This window comes from Periplaneta americana, chromosome 4 (assembly GCF_040183065.1).
Source record: "Periplaneta americana isolate PAMFEO1 chromosome 4, P.americana_PAMFEO1_priV1, whole genome shotgun sequence".
In the NCBI taxonomy this organism is placed as follows: Eukaryota; Metazoa; Arthropoda; class Insecta; order Blattodea; family Blattidae; genus Periplaneta; species Periplaneta americana.
The window spans coordinates 56,748,440-56,774,545 of NC_091120.1; the positions used below are offsets into that span (position 1 = coordinate 56,748,440).

Genomic DNA, 26,106 nt, shown 5'->3' on the forward strand with positions numbered 1-26,106 from the left:
TACGAAATCATATTGGATATAGGAATCTCTCCTCAAAATAATTATTACTACTCCCATGTGACTACAGCTGAGCCTGAGAGGTGCTTCTCTATTCTGAAGAGAGAGTGAATGCTTGTAAGTAATATATGACAGAAGACCGTCTTTGTGCTTTGGCAATGTTAAGCATGTTTGACAAAATTGTTAATTTTAATGATAAAGTGAACAAAAAATGTTCCAGTCGCAAGGGAGGCAGACTTAGTATTCAAATAAAATTGTCCAAGGGAATTTTAATTACATTCAAATTTCTACAAGTAAATAACTGGAGAACATGTTGCCAGAATGTCCTATACTTGTTTGCCAATATGAATCCTAACATACGTTCCCAGAGGTCGCAGAAACTTAGGAAGATCTAAAAAATGATGACTAGAGACCATAGGAGATCACTAGGTCTAATATGTGGAATGGTAATGATGGTGAAATAAAATTATGAAGGAAGCAGCGACATATCTTTGATTTTATTCAGAACACAACGCACTATTGCATATTTCCATAGTATTTTCCATTTCAATTTTAATGTGTATAGTGTTTCGTAACTTCACTCTTAATTGAGCATAAGTATTATCAATAGCAGCAGCACAAAAAAGAACTAGACCAGTAATTCGTTATGCTTCAACTTCAATACAGATTAAAAATGTATTAATAATATAAATTTCACTGTGATATGCGTAGGTATTGCCATATGTAGAAAATTATATTGCAGCCCTACCAAACTGAAACCTCACGAACCGCCACTGGTGAACTCCCTTTCTTACGACAGCTGAGACTAACAAAGAGTAGTTGAGATCTGATTTGTTGTTTATTATTGTTGTTTTCTAATGGCGAAACTTTAGATTTTCATCGTAACTGGCCTCGGTAGAGGTTTTTCGTTAAATAAAAAAAAAATATATATTGCTAAATTCCAATTTTAATTCAACTAGGGGTCGATTAAAAAGGTCAAGAAAAAGTCAGAAATTTTATATTTATTTTGGTAGACACTCTGTTCACACTTCAGAGAAATGTTCAAGTATAGTTGTGTTACAATGTGACGAACATTAGAACGGATTCTGTGCAGTTCTGTTAATATCCTTCAGAACCCACAGGAGTGACAGTGACTGACTTCAACATGGGAACACTCTTTGTTGCATAATGTTCTCCAGAGACCATAACTTGATATCTTCATTGAAAACTGTATATCAAGTCCGTTATGAACCAGTTGTACATAAATAATGAATTTGTTCTACTGTATTTGCAGTAATATATACCTTTTCAATCCAAATTAATAAATCTGAAGTCTGATTAGTGTAATATGTTACTGTCAGCAATGCATGCAATGGAGGGTTAAAGGAACTTATTATCTCTCATTATCTCTCATGAGTGACGCCTTATTGGTGTCACGAGGTTCAAACCTTCTTCGGACAGTTGACTAAACAACAACAATATTAATAAGTGTTTCATTATGCGCATGTAATTAAATTCATGTTAAAGTAAACTGCGTCTAATTTAAAATATATAGTGTAGATGAATATGTAAATAACACAATACAAAATAGTTCTTTTATTGTACTCACAATGATGGTTACAATGATTTTCATTTATCATTTGACATACCGGTATGTTTAATGTATAAGTATAATATAACCAAATTATGAATACTTACCGGTACTTCAAAATGTGATGACGTTGTTTATACAAAGAAATCTGCATTGCATAGTTTCACCATTTTATTACGGACTCCTTTTTGTGAAAAGTTTTCGATTCACTTAATTCATATTAGATTTATTTAACCTTCTTAAATAATAATCAGTCTAGTGTTCACATAGTCTGTGGGACCAAACTGGTCATGGAAAAGTCGTATTTTTCCTAAGAGGAGAAGCCAGTGTGACCAGATGCTAAAATGTCTTTGAAGGACAGAATGGTGAAAAAGGAGGACATTTTACTAAAAAGAAGAACAATGCATAATTCCATGGTACCCTCATGTAACGACACTGTTTTGTACACTTAAAATCGTGGGTGCTCGTGTAAAGGGGGTTAAGTTGCTTTGGCTACACTGGAATAAGTACAGATTTGAACTATCCACAATTACTTTTCTCTTGTATTAAAGGGGTTAAGTCATTCTTCCATCCATGATGCAGTTACAGTGCTCCATATTTTGTGACAGAGGGGTTTTGTTCAGTACCAAAGGAGAGAAGTTTACAAACCTTGCAATTTGACTTAACCCCCTTCACACGACACCCGCGAAATGTTGTTTTGGTGTCTGTTATTGCTTTCATGCTGTTCATGTGATAATACTGTACACATTAATTCTCAATGTAAACAAAATCCAATTTATAATAGATACAGTATCAAATGAGGAGCTCATTTGGTAAAACTTCTCTTGTCCACCTGTTAATGAAAACGAGCTTCCGGTGTCCAAGCATTTTTAAAATATAACTCTACATGCAACTGTCATGATTTGTCTTCAGAATGCTCTCTAAACCATTAAAAGCTTGCGTTAAAAATGACTACTGGAATCAAACTGACTTTTGTCTACAGCAAAATTGCGACAAAATATTAGTTTTAGCTTTGAAATCAAAGAGTCTTACGCTCTCATTTGATTCTAAATGCACCCAACCTGTTTGGTTTCATAATGTCTCTTGCTTAGCTGGTAAGAAATTTTAGACCTAAAAACGTTCTTCGTCATTTCTCACAAAGTTATGGGAATGGACAAGGGCCGTTTTGAAAATAAGTTCCTCAAATATTCTTCTGTTTATGAACATTAGCCTACATTTGATAAATTTAGTTCAAGGACAAAATTACCAATGCAAACCAAAGAAAGCTATTCTTTTGGTGTTATCTCAACCTGTATAGATAAAAATTACTTCTTTTTTTTTCGGTAAAAGACAAGAAATAACATGTGTTACGTAGAGTTCGGATTTCAGTAGTCATTTTGTGATGGACATTTTGGGATATTAAATTAATGGAGGATAAGTCTTAAAAGGAGGACATGCCCTCCAAAAGCCGGATGCCTGATCATCCTGAAAGAAGCCAGAAAATTCAATTGTTGTAAGAAAACTTTGAATAAGATTTTGAAATTAACAGTTATTAAAGGGACAATCGATTGTTAATATGTAGGCCACGTTTATTTGGTACAAATTTTCTAGCAAGTGTAAACAATTTCAACCCTGTCAGAAATCTTTCATTTTACATAAAATGTAAAGATTCAATTCTGAATGAGGGATGTGATTAGAAAATTAATTTACACATATGTAACTTGCGTAAAGTTAAAAGATTCAAATGTTATATTTTAAATGATTGGTTTATTGGCAAACTTACTCGTGTTCAATTATATATAAGCACATGTGGCTTACAGCTGTTTCGGTGCTTCTTCACACCATCCTCAGAGCCTACTACATCTCGGCATCATCTCGAACTTCGCTGCCTGTTGTGGGGGTGCCATTCATTACCAATCATTTATATTTAAGTATTAAAAGTGGTGTAAGCAAGATTCAAGATGTTATATTTTACTGAACTCGTATATTTTTCCCCTGTGCTCATATGTAAGATCAGATCAAGAACTGTAAACAATACAGGAAGTTCTTCAATTCTTTTTATGAGGTAACTTCAACAGTTTTATTGTAATTATAATTTCAGATTATATCTGATTAGATTTTGTTGGAAATGAGAGAGAAAGCGATGGTAGGTTATTCAGAAGAGATGTAGCTTAGACTTTCAATTCCTTGGTACCATAGGGAACAGAATCTTTTTTCTCATTAAACATCGGATTTCATTGTATTGTTTTACACAATTATCTTTATTGATTGGCCTGTTTCATATTGGATCATTCAGCCTATTGGTCATTTTTACACATAGAACTTTGTCTATCGGACGTTTTATTCGTGGATTAAGTTCCCTGGAGTAATATGTATCTGGACTTTCTAGTATGGACATTTTGTATATTTGGATCTTTTCTCTGGGAAGCTATTGTGTACGTACATACTATTCATTAATACGTATTAGCAAATGTGTTTATGATTCATGCTCATAATCACATAGATTCTGCTATTATTTATTTTATCGCCTTCAAATGATGAATCTTCTGCCATCATAATCATCATCATCATCATCATCCTTTCCCATTTTAGGCCTCGTGACCTGTTATAATGTCAGTTAGTCGCTCATTCAGCCGTCCCAAACTTCTCTTTCCTTTAAGTCGGTAATATAGACGCTATTTGGTTTCATCCCGTCATTAACCATCCTCTTTCGTGCTGTATCCAGTTCAGTCTGTAGTCCTGAATAAATTACAAATATGACTGTTGGTAATTTCTTTGTCCTTCTAAGACCTTCCATCAGCGAATGTTTGCCGGTTTTTAGAAGTACATATAAACAGGCTGTGATACAAATTCTAGTCATTTAAGACTACTGCCCTGTGAAAATAGTCTCTGCGAAAGGTTTAGGTAAAATATGTGCTATGAATCTGGGTTAGGCACAAATTCTGATTCATTGGTGGGTTTTGAAAAGTGCCCTGTATCGTTTTAAAAAATCTAGTTTATGGACCATTGTGCTAAGTACCGGTAGTTAACTTTATAACTTTATGCTCGACCATGCCGAAATGTAGTAATTATACACCTGGTAGCAGTCCTTTAATGCATGTCATTAAAGTACACCTCATTAAAGTACAGGTCTTCAGCCAATCACAAGTCAGCTTTGTACCATTATATCGATTATTCTTGGATATGCAATTGACAGACAATTAGCGAAAAGTCACGGAGGCTGGAAATCCAATACTGTTGCAGAAGGTTATGTTCTGTTACTATAATAATTAGCGTTAATTGTAAATAATATTCAAATAAATTCAATTTGTCATCTCGTTTTTCAATTCTAAATCAATTTCCAGGTTATATCAGACTAATGTTCATTCTTATTCTGTGCCAAGGTCAATGACATTCGGCTTGGAAAAAATCAATACTTTCGCGTCTGCGCACATATCACAATTCAGGTCAGTTCGCACATAACCATAAAAAGACCTAATTTTCAATACTTTCAAGTTAGAAATATGGTCGAGCATAAAAAGTCGTATGAAACTTGCCTATAATGGTAATTAAGACGCTCGTATGAAAATTATGAAACTCACACTCGTTTCATGAACAATCATACTTGCTTCTTAATTACTACCATTATAGGCTCGTTGCATAATGTACTATTATCTTGGTTAAGATTTCATATTATTTTCCCATAATAAATCTCAAAAAATAATTAGTAATATGTATGATATTTATGCAGTAATTTTTGTAAAGTGTTATTGAAATGAACATTGGGTTAATTGTGTAAGAGATTAACAGGAAGACCTTAAGAATTAGGCCTACTGTCACTTTGTTGTACCTTTACTACCTTCTGAATGAGTACTAAGATTAGATTAGATTAGATTAGAACTAAGAACTGCCAATAACATTTACTGTTACATTGCTTTTCATTTACATATTAGAATAATTTTTAAGTCAGCTTTTGTAATCTATATTTGAAGATTGTGATCCCAAACACATTTTTATTAAAGGATTGAGCTAGTTTCTTTATCCACTGGTCTACGGACTGAGCGAGTTTTCAAGTGACATGCACAATAACACAAACTTTCAGACAAGGATTGGCCTTGTTTTGGAAGAAAAGACGATTAAAATACAGTGATAGAGATCTAAAAAAATCATAGTACATGTGTAAATCATAAAAATGGCCAAATGGACTGAGCGAGTTTTGGGATCACACTCTTTAATTTACTCGTAAGTAGGTCTTTTACACTCACAACTTTTAAGTAAGTTTCTGATCTAAGCTTTAATATAGCATGTAACAATTTATTATTGTTTTCAATTAAACATATTTTGGAACATTGTATTATTCAATGTCTAATGTAGAAAGAAAGTGTAATAATAATAAATTTGAGTCATTTTCCAGTAAATGATTATTTTGTTAATTTTCAAGTACCCTTTTATCAAACAGAAGTTCCTACCATTGCACAGTGGTCCAAATCACGAATCTAGTGGAACAAAAATAATTTTGGTCACCCTTGAAGATGTAAATAAAAATGGTTCAGTATTACTTTAACATATCACCCTATCATGATTCGAAGTTGAATGTTTAGGTGCTGACTTCGCTTACAACGTCAGAGTGTTATTGTCATTGTGCGATTTCAATTCTGAACAGATGGAAAAACTATTTTGGACAACTAGGCCTACTAAATGTACATAGGCCAAATAGAAATGATCGGGACGAAATTAAAATACAAACTGCTGAGCCATTTATACCCGAACCCACACTCTCTGAAGTTGAAATTGTGATAGAAAATCTGAAAAAGTACAGGTCTCCAGGTATCGCTCAAATTCCAGCAGAATTAATACAAGAGGGTGGAAGCACATTACCTAACAAAATTTATAAGCTTGGACTTGCTATTTGGGAAAAGAAAATTGTACCAAAACAATGGAAGGAGTCCATAATTGTACCTATTTTTGAAAAGGAGGACAAAACTAACTGTAGTAACTTTCGAGGAATATCACTTTTGTTGACGTTGTACAAAATTTTGTCCAATATTCTTTTGAGAAGATTAACTCCGTTTATAGATGAAATTGGCTCTTAAATGAGATGACTATGACTCGATGGGTATAGACTAACCAATTGGCTCTATGGTGATTCCATCGATCATTGAGAGAATACTATTTGGGGAGTGATTATATTTTAGCTGAATTTAGGACAAAGTCATTTCAAAGCTGTTGCATTATTCAAGGATTTTACAAGAAGGTGAGTGCTTCCTACGAAACCTGGCAGTGACGCCAGCCTCCCTGTCCTCCTTTCTCAAAAGTATAGCTAATGGGCCTGTCTGGTGTCTTGGCCGTACCTAGGATCATACTGACAGATGCCAGATATGAGCGGGTTGGGGCTGGCACGGGCTGCCATGTACAGGTTCCTAGCCAGTCTAACAATGAACTCTTCGATGGTTGGCAAGTTTAGCTCATCATGGAACTTCTTTCTCGAGACGACTTGAGGGAGATGAGATGGGTACAGATCCGAATCACCTGTTCCTGGATAACTTGGAGTTTACGGAGATGAGTCACTGCCACGAATCCCCATATGGATGTGGCATAGGTTATAACAGAGCGAATGAGGGCCTTATACATGGTAAGTCCTACCCCTAGGTTGTCAGGAGTTAAGACAGCCAGAATGGGATAGTGTCTATCAGTCCATTGGCATTAAGAAGAAACGAATTATTGAATGTTGAACGAACACAGGGGGTCTGATGGGGAAGGGGATGCAGATCCCATTTCTTTTAGGGTTCATCCCAACATTTGTCTTAGCGTTTTATGAAAACCACGGGAAAACATTAGGCAGGATGAGAAGTGATCGTGTTGGAATTCGAACCATCGATCTCGTATTTTAGACTCGTATGTTTTAACCACTCGACCACTGCGTTTAATATTCTTTATTAGGTACCAAAGTATTAGGAAGACCGTAGTTAAATATTTTACGATTGACATTTAAAAATCTTTCTAGTACCGCTAAACGAACCCGAGCCTCCTGGGTGCATTTCTTCATGACTATAACGGTTAAACCAGCGAATAGGGATTATAAAGAATGGACACTTCGCGTCGGTACCTTTGATGTAGCCGGACCGATTTCAATGACCTTCAAGCCAGCTAGAGCGTTAGATTCTGCTTTCTCCCTAGAGTTGGCGCTGACATCACACCAGCTAGCAGTCGACACAGCGGAAATATAACACATACAATTAATACATCTAGGTACATTATGTACTCAAATAAAATAAATTGGATCCATAAAATAATAAATCCTCATTAACTGTAATGTCTAGACTCTAGAGTTCCTTTATAATGAGAGTTCAGACGTTGACCCCCAACAACAATTAAAATATGTAATGATTTGATAGCGCTGAAAATGGAAAAACAAAACTCTTACGACAAGTAAAACCATATACCTATATTATATTATATACAGATATTAAACGAATTCGATACTTAATTTTATAATGTATTATATTATTTGATAATATAATTTATGATATCTGAAATATAAAATATTATTATTACAACTAGTTTGTCACTGAGAAATAAGGAAAAGCTGTTAACTTGAATTTATTTGAAGCAAAGCGTTACTGGCTTATGCAATAAGGTAGGCGATGTTTGGATCCTGTATCTTAATTCTATTCTCAATTATTAACTTAGCGTATGCTCGATTACACTACCTCTAGCGCTTGAAAGTGGAACTAGCCGCTGGCGCACAGAGAAACAAAACACAGGAAAATTCGCTCAGTGTCCATTCTTTATAATCCCTATTCGCTGGTTAAACTATAAAACGTCTTTGACTATAACGTCTTTGCTTCATGATATATAGCGAGCCATCTGCCGAGTAGAAACAGTATTACCACATTCCTTTGTCGTTCTTCATATTTTTAAAGATGTCTCTTCATACTGTAGATTTCATAGATACGGATTAATCCATGCCATAGACGAAATGATTTTGCTGAAATTGAAACTAAACAATTGAAATTTTGAGCGTTCTGTCATTCTGAGTATTTGGTGTGCGGTAAGGTTGCATTGTAATCATGGCATCGGAGAGATATAGTTTTTCATTGACAACATTTAGGTAAGTTTGAGAACTATCTTTGTAATGTATTATAATTATAAAATGTATGATAATTTTTGAACGAATGTCTGAAGAGAATATGTTAGGTTAAGATTCATATTTCTCATAAAATAATGCTAGTTTTTTTTAATATTCTTTGTGGCATTTATTTACCTAATATTGCAATATATTAGACAGAATTGAATCTACTTAGGCCTAGAAGAAGTGAAGCTAACATAACCTCATTCCGTAGACTTTATCGAACATTCAGTCACTTCATTCCTCATGAATCATACAAGCCAACGTATAACTCTAGATCATAGAATACAATATGATTTAGGGTATAGCCAAATTATGCTCGTTTAACCAAATATTCATGCCTCAGAGTTGTCTTTGTGCCGAGGTATTTATTTACCGGGTGCTTTGGTGTGGTAAGTATGCGTTTCGATTTGGTCGTATAAACAGTTGATCACCCATAATTAGGCATAATGCTTTAAATACCAACATTTACTTTAGGCCAAATAGATTTTGCAAGTAACCACAGTCTAGTATATACAGTCACGATGCTCAATACGTAGGAAACATGCATCCATAGATAGTTGCTAACCACTAGGATCGCTACTATCGCCTCATCACAGACAATGCGAAATAGTACCTGCACAGTCTATTGTTCCTAGTACCCTCATCAACTCAAGCTTCGTGACTGTACATAGTAGACTGTGCTTAAACTACAGAGATTGTCCTTCAAATCCCACAGGATCTGTCAGGAGTTGAATTAAGGTTCATTTATTTAGAATTACGACTGAGGTACGATTAACGTAGAAAGAGAAGTTGATTTTATAAATAGTAGCATAGCAACAAATAGACCTAGGTCTGTATTCGAAATAAAGAACTTATTACATAACAATATAATTAATTTGTTTTTGCAGTCCTTCAGGAAAGCTAGTGCAAATTGAATATGCATTGGCAGCAGTTGCAGCAGGAGCTCCATCAGTTGGAATTAAAGGTAGATTGTTAGTATTAAAATGATAGATTATTTTGTGTATTGATATTGTCTATTTTTAAGTTTTAATATTTTCTTGGCATTGAAAATAGTAGAATTTATTATATAGGCCTATATATCTGTGTGTATATATCACATTTAACAGAAAGGCCATTACTTTTAATTGACAGAGTCATTGTTGAAAAGTTATATTAAGTAGGTCGGGCTTGGTCGTAAACTTGTCCAGCTGGACATTACGAAATAGCCCATGTCTAAATATTTTCTCGTAAATATCCGGACTGCGATAGGCCTATGGCAAAACTAATAGGGCAATGGAAAATGATAGTGGTTTATAAGTCTGAAAAACTTTGTGTATAATTATTGTATAGAAGTGGTATAAAACATTCCTTGTCTACAGTCATCTTACCATACGAGGATGCTTCCAGCAGTCATTTTGAATGTAGTGTATGCATATGTTGCTTGCAGTGACATAATGTTATATCATAGATGGTCATTTGTTGCACATTTGTAGTTTTACAGTAAAGTGAAACCAACTGATCTTTAGCAATTTTCCCATTGTTCTCAGTGATATAATGGTTACTGAGCTTGGCTTTGGAGCTAAAGTTCCCAAGTTGAAACTTGACTCAGTCAAAGAATTCTTAAGAGAGGAATTTTGAATGATTTTAGTGTAACTTCTTTCAGAAATGAAATGTGTTGTAGCTGTAGATTAGACTTAATAAATCAGTATCATGTAAAGGATCCTTGAGCCAGCAGAATTACTGGCCATCAATGTCTTGCGCAACTAAGCGCACTTTCTTTGCAAACAAATGTGTCTGAATGCTCTATCAAAAACTACAGAGTGCTACAGACACTGGGAAGCAAGAGGTCTTATGGGTCATTGATGAGTTTTATTGTACCTGCCATTGGAGAAATAAATGAATAAATAAACATGTCTGAATGCGAACATTTTTATTGAGACCGCAGGTGTCTCTGCAGGACTATGTCTCTTGAGACTGCTGAAGCCTTCGATAGAAAAAGCAGGAGAAACAATGGAAAAGATGAGACACAGTAATTTTCCCAAGACCAAAGCGTTTAAAGGACCTCAAAGGAGATTACCATTATAAATTATTATTATTAAGGCATTTTCATAAGTATTGTACCATTTTTTTCTCTCTAACAGTTACAGAAATATTACAGTGGATATTTATAAATGTGAATATTTATGTTATGTTTTATTTCAATTTTTTAAGCTTCGAATGGAATTGTTCTTGCAACAGAAAATAAACACAAGTCGATACTTTATGACGAGCATAGTGTCCACAAGGTCGAAATGATTACCAACCACATAGGAATGGTATATAGTGGTAAGTAGATATATATATATATATAACTTAAAAACTACGAGTAGATTATCTGTAGAGATTAGATTAGTGAGTTCTGCCCTCTGAAACAATTAGCTTCCTTCCTTCTGCCTAAATTCACAGTAATTCTCTGTCCTTAGAGGTTTCGAATATATTGCACATCATTCAGACACCTCATTCAGAATTTCCAACTCTTCTATCTTCAGAATTGCCATTGTAAGCTTTCTTTGTAAATCTCTTAGATGGTATTCATTTAATAAGGTTGTTGTTGTTTTCTAGTGCCAGGCGTTTGACAATAAAGTCATTTGACCTCTTGCACTCCAATATTTTTCAAAGATATTATCATGACCAGCCACTGAAGCACAGATTTAATAAGGTTAAATCATGCATTGCAATAGGATGTAATTAGCAATATCATTCTTCAGCCTTTCTGGGCAAACTGGGAATTCCAATGAAAAAATATTTTTCAGAAATATTTGTTTATTATTAGTGTAAGACATAGGTAAGTATCTAAATTTAAATATTCTAATGTTTTATTTTCAAAAGGAAAATATTTTACAAATAAATGGGTATTGAATCTAAGTGGTCTTTGCTAAGTAATAGGTATTGTTTTGTTTTCCTAAAGTGTTCAGCACTTTCTAATAGCTGTTAATATAGCCTATGTTTTTCAAGGAGCTATTGTTGAAGAAATATTTTGAGAGTCTGCATTGTTAATTCCAGAGCTCCAGGATCAAGAAACTTCTGACTCTGTACTATATTCTTTCTGACATTTATTTTCAGTAATTTGGGTTGATAGCAATTAGCAATCTTACAGTTAAAGTGAATATTTTGACTTAGAAATGTAACAGTTGTTTTGAAACTGGGAAAATGGACATTAACTCATCTACAACGTCCATGACGAAATGTAACATCCATGACGTGGAATAAACAGCTATAAAATATTCACCAATTATGTTTCGTGAACTAATTGGATGCCATAAGATTTGCATAGTTTCACATGGTCACTATGAGAATGAATCTCTTTTTGCTTGAAGCAGAGACCGAGTTTTACACTTTTTGTTAATAACATGTGAAGTGAGTTCACAAATCTTGTAACATCTGCGACAGAGCCTTTTCTTTATTTTCTGCAATAATAATAAATTTTATTCAACAACTTTTTTTTCTGTATAATGATACTGATCTTATAAATTGATTCTAATAATAAAAGTTGGTAGAAGTCATTTCATTTTCAATATATAGAGCTTGAAAATAATAAAAATGTAACATCTGTGACAACTGGAATGTCTGTCTTATGTTCGTAAAAAGTTGCTGTTGTCAAAGTCAGAATATTATTGTGATTTCAGAGTAAAGTGAAAAGAAGTTGTAATAAAAATCTAAACACAAAAGAAATTTATTAAAATGTAAAATGGTATTTCTATTGATCACCCACCTGCATTATCACACCTAAGTATGTTATATTTATTTACCCTTAGGCCTACCTGACTGTAGTCTTGAATTGTAACCACAACACAACACACAAAATAACTATTATATATTAATATTAATACTGATATTAATTAATTAATACTATGTTCAAATTTCACCAGCTTTCAGTAACTGGCTCAGAAATCTAGTCAACTAGTGGCTCGTGCAGCAAATGCTGCAAACTAAGTTCATTAGACGTTCAAATAAACATTTTTCAGATTTATTTTCAATGAAGAATACCAGACATTCTGAAAGTTATTTGCTTCCATAATAATGAAAGATACTCTCTCTCGAGCCAATACTGAAGAGAACCATGCATATAAATATCTACACCACACCGCCATTAAATATATGAAAAAGACCCAACCCTACTTGATTAATAACAATAAAAATATTTGATTTTTAATAATATTATTATCTTACGTAAGTTTTATAGCTTTCAGTAACATATACTATATATACTATATAGCCGCCACTCAGTAAAATATAGAAATCAAAGTCTAATTTAAGTTATTTTTTACATCTACTTATATAACCCAAAAAGGTTTCACTTTCATATCATCAATGTAGCATTAATATGTATAATTAATGAAAAATAGTCACATCATGGCATTAACTACAATAATATTTCATTTCTAATGGTAATAATGTCATCAAACCATCTCAAGTTTTGTAGTTTTTAATATCCAATACACAGCTATACTCAGAAAATTATACACCACAGAATCGAACCTGTAAATTATTTTTAGTAAGTTAAGTTTTTAATAACCAATTTAATTTCAGCTCTAAATATGTCAGCATTCTTGCAGATCATGGCCTTCGTGTAATGTTGTTTACTGTAGTGTGTGTTTTGTTTTATCCTGAAATGCAATTAGCTAGTTCTCAAAACTGACGACAGATGGATTTTGGAAAATAGGAAATTATGTTGAAAAATTGACATTTTACTGAAAACTAATATTTTTCTGAAAAACTTTGAGTTTCAAGCTTCAAAATGAGGGGTCATTTATTAAAATCCATTCAGCCGTTTTCCCGTAATTTCCATTACCAGTTCAAATTATATATATATATATTTATATATATATTTTAATTCCAGAATGACATAATATGACCTAACCATCAAAGTTGACTTATTTTTCTTTCAGTTACGAAATCTGATAGACTTTCTTTTTGGTTCATGTTCTCTAAACCTACAGGGGATTCCAGGTTAAAAATACATTGGGCATAATGGGGCTGTTCCATCAAATTACCAGTTGCCATAGAAACATCTACCTACCACAGAGATTCTACAATATACTAGGCAAGGCCCATAAAACCAATGCTTTTTCGTAACCTGGAATCCTCTATAAACTTGTTGAATGGATCCATATTCTTATCTCAAGAACTTCCTTTTCCATGTGTTTGTGGAACTCTCATCTTCCTAAAAACTGAAATCTTTGTTGCATATGTGACCACTATATTCATATTGTGGTTGTATAAACTTGAAACTTGCTGATAAAGTCTCAACTTGAGAAATTAGAAATGGCTATTGACTGTTGTTATGCTTAGATTTTTTCTCTCTTTTCATTCATTACTGCTGTAGTTGAAGATACTTCACATATTCGACTCTCTTAAGTTTTTCATGTCAATGGTAAAGTTTGTATAATATTCTAATGTGCAACTGAAAATAGTAAATTCTCAAAATATGTAGGCGAAGTACAGTAACACTCCACTTAAATGAACTTCAATTAACGAAATGGTTGAGTAAAAATACTTACAATATTTTTGGACCATAACATGCATTCCTTTTCTAAAAAAATACTGTCTAAAATATAACTGTGTCTTATGTTTCGAAGATCTGTCATTGCATGCCAGTGACAAAGTTACCATCTTGTTCTCACTCCACAGCAAGGCTACAAATAAGTGTGAATGCCTTTTAAAGAATGCAGGTGGTAGAGAAATCTACTTTCTACGCCCTTAGACTAGACGGCAGTTCGGAAGGCGGTCGGCTGCTATATGCACCGTAGCATTTCTGGTATGTGACGTCACAAGCTTGTACAATGGAACCATTCGAAATAATCTGTAACAAGTACTTCTCGAGTTCGTTTGTTCACGTATGAGTGTTTCAATACATTGAATAAGTAAAACTAACTTTTACTGTGTGTATGTAAGATAAATAAAGAAGAGACTGTAAAAAGACAAGTATTGCACAGGTAGGCGCGAAAATTAGTGTTTAAGGTGTATAATTATTTTAAAAACACTGCCGGCCATCTTGATGCTGGCTGCAACATTGACAATGTGCAAGAAACGACTGGAGAAGCATGTGGTGTGGGATTGAGAACCGTGCAAAGAATATTGTTAGTGAAGGAAAGAGTTTTTGTTTGGTGTCATGATTACAGTAATTAACGGCTAAGATCATTATTGTCATTTGATAATTTAAATTCTCTCCTGCGCTGTTTGTATTGCACGTGCGCGTGAAGTACGATGTGGCAATGTTGTACGCTGCCTTGCTCTCTCTATCTGTCTCTCTCGACGCAAACGCTAGCAGACTACCGCCTTCTGAATTGCCGTCGACTCTAGTTCCCGTGTTTTGTATTCAGTAGCAGGCAGTGGGTGTATGTTGGTCCCGTCAAATGAAAGTTATTCTTTGTTTACGAATTGTTTGTACCATCTATCTTCTACCCCTAGTAGTGTGAAACCTGTTACAGCTGACTGATTCTGCATGTATTCACTTCTAGGATGCTGTAGGTGTTTAGCAGTTGTTAGTGCACTACCGAGAATAGTATCAATGGACTACTGAAAAAAAAAAAAAAACATGGTAGAACCTAGGACCCCCATTAGTCTGAATAAATGGGGTTTTACTGTAATATATTTTTTATTTGTTCAGGAATGGGCCCAGATTATCGCCTTTTAGTGAAGAGAGCAAGAAAGATGGCACAGCAGTACTTCCTCGTCTATCAAGTGCCTATCCCGACAGCACAGTTGGTACAGCGTGTTGCAATGGTGATGCAAGAATACACCCAGTCTGGGTATGTATATACAACACTTTGACGTCTGAATGCATGCCAATATAGAAATCATTGAGATTTATTTATATAAATTCTACATGCAATAGAATTTCAAGATCACAGTCCTTGAGGTCTGTTATACAATGTCTTATACCACTGGGTTCTGATAGGAGGCTTGCCTCTATGAATATTAAAATCTGCGTGGAGACTTGCTTGATTCTGATTACATGCTGTCATTTTACTACAATGACTCAGAAGCTAACAATGTTGATAGAAATTGGTATTTCAGAGAAGATGCTTGCAAATGAGACTCATTATTAGAGATGGTGAAGTTTCGCAATCACTATAAATTCGAAATGTGGGCAGTATTAACCTATTAAGTTCAAGTTTAAACATGCATAGGCTGAGGAAGGGGCTGTGACACTCTCGTGTGTAGTGGAGATACCAATGTCGAATCAAGAAAGATATAGGTCGAAGTGTGTTATTGTAAGGTGTTGTTGTGATGCTTGTGATTTTAGGTTGAAATAATATAAATTACATTAACGCAGATACTAAGGAAAGAACTGTGATAAAATATTTGAGGTGTAGATTTCAAGGTTTATGTGATGAGGTCAAAAGTATATTAAAGTATGTTGACATGCGATAGGATGCGAAACTTACTGAGTTTCCTGTAACACATGCTAGAGGCGCTAATGTAGAAATAAAATTGATCTTCCTGCCACCTGTTGGGCGGAGGAGAACTTATTACATCTAGCAGTGCACCAAGTAACGAAAATAAAAACTAATTACTCCATGCATTTAGCAGTGCACCTGGTGACGAAAATGTTAAACTATGCAGAAAGTATTCCCTCCCACCCTCATCCCTATTCTCAAACTAACCCAATTAAAAAAAAATACATTTTATTCCTCACAGCATCTTCCACTGAAAATTCTTACTGCAGCCAACAGGAAGATAAAAGAGACTATCTATTTTACACTATCCAATTAAAATATAACCAGACAGAGACAGAAAATGAAGCAAAAGGTTAGATAATTGGGATTGTATTCTTTGGGTAGTGTACAGCGCAATAGAAAAGTCTGCAAAAACTACTTAGATAGTTCAATTTATTATATTACTATTACTTTACAATACATTCAACAACACTATTTTTACAACGTCCATAAACATCACTGTTTAACATACACTGCTTATACACACACATAGTATCACTTTATGTTCACTTATTAGCAAGTTTCTGGCTGCCAAGATGGCAATGTCTCGAATCTCGAACGAACGGATAAATGGAGAACTCTGGGTATTGTACCCAACACATAGGTCTAATGTTCACCACCTACGATGTCGGGCACTGATCATCTTATTTGAGTCCCCTGCCGTCAGATGGTGCTGACTACAGTTTCGAATCCTATTACATGGATGTGTTACGGGAAACTCAGTAAGTTTCACATCCTATTATATATTCATCCATGTCCTATTATATAGTTATACATGATGTTGATGTGTGATTGAACTTAGATCTTGTGGATTGATATGAAAGACTGAAAATTAACTAGGATAGTAAATTTATTTTGATTGGATTACAAAAAGGAAACATTAATGAAGATAATATAGTAGTAGTGAAAGAAGGGAAATAATTGGACTGTCTATAATAATAATTCTATTCTAGGTGTAAATATGAATATCTAATGAGAATTAGCAAATGTTAATATGAGTGATAGTTTTGGTGGTACCTGATACAGAAATATGAAGGGCCACCATTGCTTGGAAATGGGTTGATGATGATAAATATGGAATGGAATAGAATTTGACTGAGGGGGGGGGCACGGATGGCCCAGCATTGCGACCTGTTGAGTTCTATTGCGGTAACCCTCGATATGGAATGAGTTGCATGCCACAGATCCCCTACGTGCACTGACCTAACTACATGACTCCCTTAACAACCGGTCCTTACAGCTGACAGAAATCCATATACCATTCCTGCTTTGGCAACTTTCCCCAAGGCCCCCCTGTTGGTCCGAGGCGAAACTCCTCCCCCGAGTAGGTCCGCCTCGGGTGCTCATTGCAGAAGTCATCCAACGTCGCTTAACTACATTCCACGGAGGCTCATATCATATATATAATTTCAATTGTTTCATTGAAGATTGCTGTATAAAACTGTTACAATGAACCTTCTGACTGAAACATGAAATAAATTATATTTTAATCTTTGGCATTCTTTGTTCTTCAAGCCACGATTTCTAGATAAGTGGGAGTCAGTACTCCAGTAAGTATTTACGTTGCTCGTTTTTATTTCTCATTGCAAATTAAAATACTTCATTACTAGAAGGTTCACAAAAAGTTATGTGCTCTTCTGTCATGTGATGTCACACGAATGTTCGAAGAAGACACTGACATATCATTATTCTTCGATTTTGCTGACTCAATGTCTTATTGTATTATTTAGTTTTCTTGCGTACATTTACTTATTTACGTAATTTAGTTCGTAATGTAATAATAATAAATCTCAAAAGTCATGTTTCACTGTGTCCGAACAAGAAGAGATGTATAGGTCTTCCAATGAAACGCTGGGTTGAAAATTCAATTGTTAGATCATAAGAGACCATAGGCTAATACTTGAAGGGAAGAAGAATGTGTAATAATAATAATAATAATAATAATAATAATAATAATAATAATAATAATACATTGGGTAGTATCATTTTCCATTTATGTGATATGTTCCTATTATCTATTACCTTCTATTTATGAATTTTGCTGATATGTTACATTTCATATTTTTATTTTTTCAGGGGTGTGAGACCATTCGGAGTGTCACTGCTGATCTGTGGCTGGGATGAAGGAAGGCCTTATTTGTTCCAGTGTGATCCATCTGGAGCATACTTTGCTTGGAAAGCAACAGCCATGGGCAAGAACTTTATCAATGGCAAGACATTCCTTGAAAAGAGGTAAATTTATTACTGCTGAAGTAAAGTAAATTCTTCCATATTTCTGGTGTGTCATATTTATTTAGCAAATTGTGATGAGTCAATTGTAATTTATAGACTACATTTTCAAACACATACAGGATGGAAGTAATATAACTGTGCAGATTGAAGGGAACAGTGGAATACGTTAAAATAAACTTTTATGAGTTTTGTAAATACAGTAAGTGCATGGTTAATTAGAAAATTAGGCTGAAATCCTGGATAGTTTGGCAACAATGCACTGCCAGCTCAGTGTCATACAAGAAGGCAGTGAAAACCATTGAATTTCATTGCCACACCTAGTATAAGAAAGAAATTGGTAGTGAATCTTGTCTGTAACATCACTCAAAGAGTAGTTTTGTCTGTATGCTGTAAGTCGATTTAACTTCCATTTTGAAAGATGAGATATTTATGATTTTTATTGTCCTTAAAAATTCGTCATTCATGGCATTCATGAGTATTGGATCTAGTAGAATAGTAATCATAAGCTACGTAGGACAATGAAGAATGCATAATAGTGATACCATTTTGTGAGGTTCTTTGAACCAAACTGAAGTAACACCACAGTCTAGTATATACAGTCACGAAGCTCAATATGTAGGGAATATGCATCCATAGATAGTTGCTAACCACTAGACTAGATGGCATTTCGGAAGGCGATTAGCTTCTATATGCACCGTAGCATTTCTGGTATGTGATGTCACAAGCTTGTACAGTAGAACCAATCAGAATCAGTCTATAACAAGCACTTCCCGAGTTCGTTTGTTCACGTGCGAGTGTTTCAATGTATTGAATAAGTAAAACTAACTTTTACTGTGTGTATGTAAGGTAAATAAATGGAAGAAGAGACTGTAAAAAGACGAGTATTACACAAGCTGGCGCGGAAAATAATGTTTAAGGTGTATAATTATTTTAAAAACGTTGACGAGCAGAACGCTGCCGGCTATCTTGATGCTGGCAGCAATGTTGCCAACATGCAAGAAACGACTGCAAAAGCATGTGGTGTGGGATTGAGAACCGTGCAAAGAATATTGTTAGTGAAGGAAAGAGGGTTTGTTTGGTGTCATGCTTACAGTAATCAATAGCTAAGGTCATTATTGTCTTTTGATAATTTAAATTCTCTCTTGCGCTATTTGTATTGCACGTGCTCGTGAAATACGATGTGGCAATGTTGTACACTGCCTTGCTCTCTCTATCTGTCTCTCTCGATGCAAACACTAGCAGACAACCGCCTTCCGAATTGCCGTTAACTCTAGGATCGCTACTGTCACCTCATCACAGACAATGCGAAATAGTACCGGCACAATCTATTGTTCCTAGTACTCTCATCACCTCAAGCTTCGTGACTGTATACACTGTACTAGACTGTGGTAACACGTTTGTTTGATAATACTTAATCTTCTTATGCAGTTGTCCATTAATAATGTTACAGATACAGTGAAGATTTGGAATTGGATGATGCTGTTCACACTGCCATCCTGACACTAAAGGAAGGCTTTGAAGGGCAGATGACAGCAGACAACATTGAAGTTGGTATCTGTGATGCTCAAGGTTTCAGAAGACTTGACCCATCCAACGTGAAAGATTATCTTGCCAATATCCCATAAGTACTGTGCATCAGTATTATGCTCTATTCTTTTATGATTAATTTGATTGTGGTATGTATGCTACACATAAAATAAAATTACATTTAAAACTGTCATAGCTTTCCATTAATGCCATCTTTTACGAGGTCTGAACAAAAAGTATCTGATCTATGGTCATGAAAGAAAGACCAGCATACTTTTCGTGTTCATATTCTAATCCTCGTTGAGTTAACACTCTACTTACTTAACAATCCTTCCATCAATTCTTTAATTTGAATTGACACATTTTTGTTTGAATTTATAGTGGGTAATTTGTTCATTATAACAAATAATAATAATAATAATAATAATAATAATAATAATAATAATAACTTTTCTGTTAATATTGAGATCAGTTTTGACTGGAAGATAGTAAAGGCTACTGTACTGTGCTCTAAGCAAGATCGGTCAACAGAAATATGAATAGACAAAATAATGGGAAAACGTTTATCTTTAAGATGGCAATAGTAAGTGAAAAGTGAAGTATTGAACATGAAAATCAAGTAAATGAAAAGTATTACGATGTTTTATTGTTCCATCAGTGTTTCTTCAAAATTTGACCATCACTGACCATGATGAATAAAACACACTGTGTCCGTAAAGTCCTAGTGCAGTTTTAAATAGTCACGCAAAAGCAATGAAACAAGATAGAAATGTGAAATCTTCACCAAATGAAAGAAAATCTCCCCAAGTTTGCATACCTGTTCAGTGCAGTTTGATGTGGCTTCTGTTTGTTGCTCTATATACATCCAGACGATATTCTAATTTATTTCACACACAACTTAGGACATCAGGTGTAACAAAGTGAATAGTGTCTCGGATTCTCTCTTTTAAATGGTCAATGTCGTTGATATGAACACTGTACACACATCACATTGCTTTTCATTCATTCATTCATTCATTTATTTTAGTCCATAGATCTTACATGAGCAATGAAGCTTTAAGATGTGGAACAAGTCAAATATTTTACAATATTACAATTACAATTTTTACAAATTTTTATAGTTTTGCAATTTAGTAATTTTCTACAAGTTTTACAATTTTATGCAATTTTTTACAATATTTTGGCGAGATATAGTGAGATGAGGTGAGGTCCGAGGATTCGCCAAAATATTACCCGGCATTTGCCTTTTGGTTGGGGAAAACCTCGGAAAACACAATCAGGTAATCAAATCAAAGGGGTTGATGCCAAGGACTTGCCATAGACCATCCGGCTTCAGTCTCACGGCTGTGGAAAACCTCGGAAGAAACCAAAGACCAAAGGGGGATCCAACCAAAGCCTGAACGCAGCTCCAGATCAGCAGCCCAGCGAGTCTGCCGACTGAGCTACATCGATGGCTCTACTAAAAGTATACAATACATAGCCAATCTGATTATTAAATTTACAAATGGAAACGATCATTCATCAGTTGAGCTATATGTAATATACAAAACAAGTTAATTAAATTTAAGGCATAGACAATTCAACCAGTTGTGATATACCGAAATTGATAATACATATCATGCAAACTACTTCAAATTACAAACACAAACAATTTATCAATAGAGCTATGTAGATTACTATTCAATTTAAAGTATATACAATTCATCGGCCAATACAATTCATCGGCAGACATGGCCCATAAGTAAAAGTCTAAAGGCGTTCGGTCCTGCGATCTGCTGGCCATGCCTTCCATCCACCTCTTCCTATCCACCACTGGGGAAATGTTGTATCCAGAAACTCGCGAACAATATTGGCATAGTGTGGAGGAGCACCATCTTGTCGAAGGATGACACTTTTGCCTTCATCTTGAATTTGTGGCACTGCATACAATTGCAACATATCAAGGTAGTTGTTTGACATCACAGTCTGCTCCATAAAGAAATATGGGCCTATAATTTTATTATGCATGAGAGCACACCAGACATTCACCTTAGAGGGTGTTGTGTTCATACTCAATATAGGCATGAAGATTTTCAGAAGCCCATATCCTCACGTTATGACGAACATGACCATACGCATGGAATGTGGCCTCATCACTAAGCGCAATCTTCTGTAAGAATTGTTCAACATTGTCCATCTCATCAAGCATCTGTACAGCAAACTCAAATCGTTTGAGTTTATTATCACTTGGGCAGATAGCATGCAACAACTGCAGTTTGTAACCTGTGAAACAGAGACATTTCTTTAAAACTTTATAGTCTTCTTCAGGCCAAGATTTCGAGCACAGGTATACACCGATTTCTTAGGGCCCCTTAGGTAGCTATTTTGTATAGCTTCAACAGACTCGTCATTAACCGAAAGGCCTGCCAGAACATTTTTGGTCCAACAAGCTGCAAGTTTCCTTCAGCTCTTATCCCACCAGTGAATGTTATTTCTATGTGGCGATTCTTCATTGTATGCTATCCACTCAACTGATAAACCCAAATGGTATTGATGATATTCACGACGAAGACGCGTCATGGATTCATATTTTGCAAGCCATAGGATGTATTGAACTTCCCTTTGCACTGTCCACATCTTGACTAAATGGCGTGATTTGTTTCATTGTTGTGTTGCGTCATTACCTGCACGCATACAAAATTGAAATTTATGCTTCAATGTGTCTTAAGTTTCATCATCTGGTTTCGTTTTGTTTAGCCATTATAAGTGTTCAAAACTGCACCATGACTTTGCGGACATAGTGTATTTAAAATTTAGGAAATGTGCCAGGCCCAACAAAATGTATCATTGTAAACAGGGTTTATAATTGTATTGGTTTTTATTGTATGGAGGTTAGACTGTATCAGCAAAATTGTGGCCATTGACTCCTAAGCTTTATTAACTGGAGTCTCGTACAGGAGAGTTTTGACACGTCATCACAAAAATATCCTTAGGTGTTAAATTTGGCGAAAATGCCAGTGAGGGTGTAGGACTTCCTCTAACAATTCAGCAATCTGGATACATTGCATTTAGGAAAAGCTTCTTCTTCTTCTTCTTCTTCTTCTTCTTCTTCTTCTCTTCGTCTTCTTCTTTTTCTTCTTCTTTTTCTTCTTCTTCTTCTAATGGCTGGTTTGTTGGAAATACACTACTGTCTGTGAAAATTGCAACACCAAGAAGAAATCATGAGAAATGAATCAAATTTATTTTACATATTACTAATATTGATGTAGACGAACAACGTTTCATACCAATACACATGAGTACATAAGTATTTTGTGAAACCTCCACTAGCTTCAATCAGAGCTGATATACGTCGTGGCATTGAATCAAAGAGGTCGGCATCTCTTCCTTAGGAATGGCCTGCCAGGTTGCTTGTATATGTGCCGACAGTTCATTGCAGCTGGCTGCTGGAGGTTGTTGATGGCCTACTTATCGATTAACCATATTCCATACATGCTCAATAGGAGACATGTCTGGCGAATGGGCAGGCCACTGAAGAAACTGAATGTGCTGTGCATTGAAGAGAGCTTGAACATTCCTGCAACATGTCGAGCATTATCTTGCTGAAATATAGCGTCAGGAAGGAAGGGTGTGACTTATGCCTCTACAACGTCTTTCATGTACCAGTTGCTGTTGAGTCTACCTTCAGTACGTAGCAACTGAGATCGTGAATGCAGTATGGCATGAACATTACAATGAAGTGACTGGAAGCATTAGAAATGGAGCATATGAAATGGACAGAAAAAATAAGAAATGAAGTTGTGCTAAAAAGAGTGGGTGAAGAAAGAATAAAACTGAAGCCGACTAGGAAGAGAAAAAGAAATTGGTTAGGTCACTGGCTAAGTAGAAACTGCCTATTGAACGAAGTATTGGAAGGAATAGTGAATGGAAAAAAGTTTGGGCCAGAAGAAGATATAATCAAAGAAAGGTGGAAAATAGGAAAGATTGGAGAATGATGAGTTTGCATTAAAGGACCTGCACTTCGTTCTTCTAGTAGTAGTAGTATTGCCGAAATATCTGGTAACCCACACATGTTCGAATTTTGGCTGTTGTTTGGAATTTATAGGCACAAGACTATTTTTAATTATCAAAATAATTGCAAAAGTGATCCTTCTGTCATATCTATGTACAGTTTATCTCGGTAACAAATTCGTACCACTGCAGCAGCACAACATGAACTGTATATGAATTATATCACTAGCTGTGTTTATAACATTGTGAACTAACTGTAGTTTGGGAATTATGATTTAGTTACCCTAAGCTGTGAATATATTGAATAAGCAGTCGTGGACAGCCGATAAGGATTGGTCCTCCAGCTTGGGGGTTGGGCGAAGGGCTGACAACACATCACCATAAAAAACAGCTTGTTACGAAACGTTCAAATAAGCCTCGGAATGGGACTTATTCTCTGGCATGACCACAGCAAAGGAATAAGGTTTTGAGTAAAAATTGGAAATTTATTCTTTGAAGAGGTGGAAAAATTCAAATAGGCTACCTGGGAGCAACAGTAACAAATATAAATGATACTCGAGAGGAAATTAAACACAGAATAAATATGGGAAATGCCTGTTATTCGGTTGAGAAGCTTTTATCATCCAGTCTGCTGTCAAAAAATCTGAAAGTTAGAATTTATAAAACAATTATATTACCAGTTGTTCTTTAAGGTTGTGAAACTTGGACTCTCACTTTGAGAGAGGAACATAGGTTAAGGGTGTTTGAAAATAAGGTGCTCAGAAAAATATTTGGGACTAAGAGAAGTTACAGGAGAATGGAGAAAGTTACACAACACAGAACTGCACGCATTGTATTCCTCACCTGACATAATTAGGAACATTAAATCCAGACGTTTGAGATGGGCAGGGCATGTAGCACATATGAGCAAATCGAAAAATGCATATAGAGTGTTAGTTGGGAGGCTGGAGGGAGAAAGACCTTTGGGGAGACCGAGACGTAGATGGGAAGATAATATTAAAATACATTTGAGGGAGGTGGGATATGTTGATAGAGACTGGAGTAATCTTTCTCAGGATAGGGACCAATGGCGGGCTTATGTGAGGGCGGCAATGAACCTCCGGGTTCCTTAAAAGCCAGTAAGTAAGTAAGCTGTCCTTTATTCTTAAGAATCAAATGTGTTCAAATCAAAAACCGAATTGAAGCTCCTGCATCTCTAAGAATTTTATATGTATACCATACCCCTGGTAGAGGGGAAGAGAAGGCCTGATGGCCTTATCTCTGCCAGGTTAAATAAATAAATAATACTTCTATTAAAAGGAAAGTTTTTTTTACTAATGTTCTCCTCTGTGCTTCCTTTTCTTCTGCACTTCCTTGTCATACACTCCAGAATTCTATTCATTTAAACATATTCTATTTCATACATACTTTAAAAATTAATTTTAAAATTACTCTGACATCATTTAAACTTGATTTAGAAGTCTAAAAGTAGCGTAAAATGTATCTTAATTAAATCGAAAAATTTTTAAACCCTAAAAAGATTTTCATTATAAGTAGCCTAATTTATTTTAAAATTATTTTGAAATTGTTGTATTCATTGTTCACTTGAACGTTCATGAAAGAAAGGTCTAGATTAAAATGCATAAGAGAGTCTTATGAATTAAACAAGTTTAGTTTAATTTATCATATCAACAGGCCATTTCAAAAGGAAAACAACTCAAAATTTAAAATTTTGAGGAAACTGCTTTGTAAAGCTTCATGTTGCTGTGAAAAATCCAATTAACATCACTCTAATTTGAAGCTTATAGTATACATAAATCATCATTAACAGAATTTGGAGTAATTTAAGTTATCTTTCGATTTTTCACAGCACCACTAAATTAAAGTGCAGGTTTTGCAAAGTTTTAAATTTTCAGTTGTTTCCCTTTTGAACTGGCTCATCGAATGATAAAAAAATGGAAGAGAACAAAACATGGTAATTTGAATTTGTTGTTGTTTATTCAACTGTCTGGAGACAGGTTTAAACCTCATAAGTGACACCAATAAGGCATCACTCATGAGAGAATTACACCAAGAGATAATGGTGTAAGGTGGCCAGTTCCTTTTCCTCCTCCATTGCATACATTGCTGATTAGTAACACATTACATTAATCAGACTTCAGATGTAATAATTTGAGTATCAGTGGAAATTTAAAGTTACATAAAGGGTGAAAAGTAATTAAACCAACAAACTCCGGAAGGTTGTATGGGACACCAAAAAA

At 34.9% G+C, this 26,106-nt stretch overlaps 2 protein-coding genes across 4 annotated transcripts in view; both read left to right on the top strand.

The window, feature by feature from the left end:
* Positions 1-5,943, top strand: part of p (WD40 repeat domain-containing protein pink) — a 29,308-nt gene extending 23,365 nt beyond the window's left edge. For all 3 annotated transcript variants that reach the window (XM_069823354.1, XM_069823355.1, XM_069823353.1), the window contains exon 8: positions 3,367-5,943. The gene's annotated coding sequence lies outside the window, so the exon portion shown is untranslated. The remainder of the gene's footprint in view (positions 1-3,366) is intronic.
* Positions 5,944-8,464: 2,521 nt separating this feature from the next.
* On the top strand, positions 8,465-20,069 carry Prosalpha2 (proteasome alpha2 subunit). Its single transcript, XM_069823356.1, has 6 exons — positions 8,465-8,636; positions 9,545-9,621; positions 10,848-10,961; positions 15,286-15,427; positions 18,194-18,349; positions 19,800-20,069. Exons 1-6 carry the CDS (start codon positions 8,596-8,598, stop codon positions 19,972-19,974), a joined length of 705 nt encoding a protein of 234 aa, XP_069679457.1. The 5' UTR covers positions 8,465-8,595; the 3' UTR covers positions 19,975-20,069.
* The last annotated feature ends 6,037 nt before the right edge of the window (positions 20,070-26,106 follow it).

Bases quoted from the DNA above. Each gene is read 5' to 3' on its own strand.
- Prosalpha2 (XM_069823356.1), top strand. From the start codon at position 8,596: ATGGCATCGGAGAGATATAGTTTTTCATTGACAACATTTAG. The intron at 10,962-15,285 runs GTAAGTAGATAT...TTATTTGTTCAG, and splicing joins CATAGGAATGGTATATAGTG to GAATGGGCCCAGATTATCGC. The intron at 15,428-18,193 runs GTATGTATATAC...TTATTTTTTCAG, and splicing joins CAAGAATACACCCAGTCTGG to GGGTGTGAGACCATTCGGAG.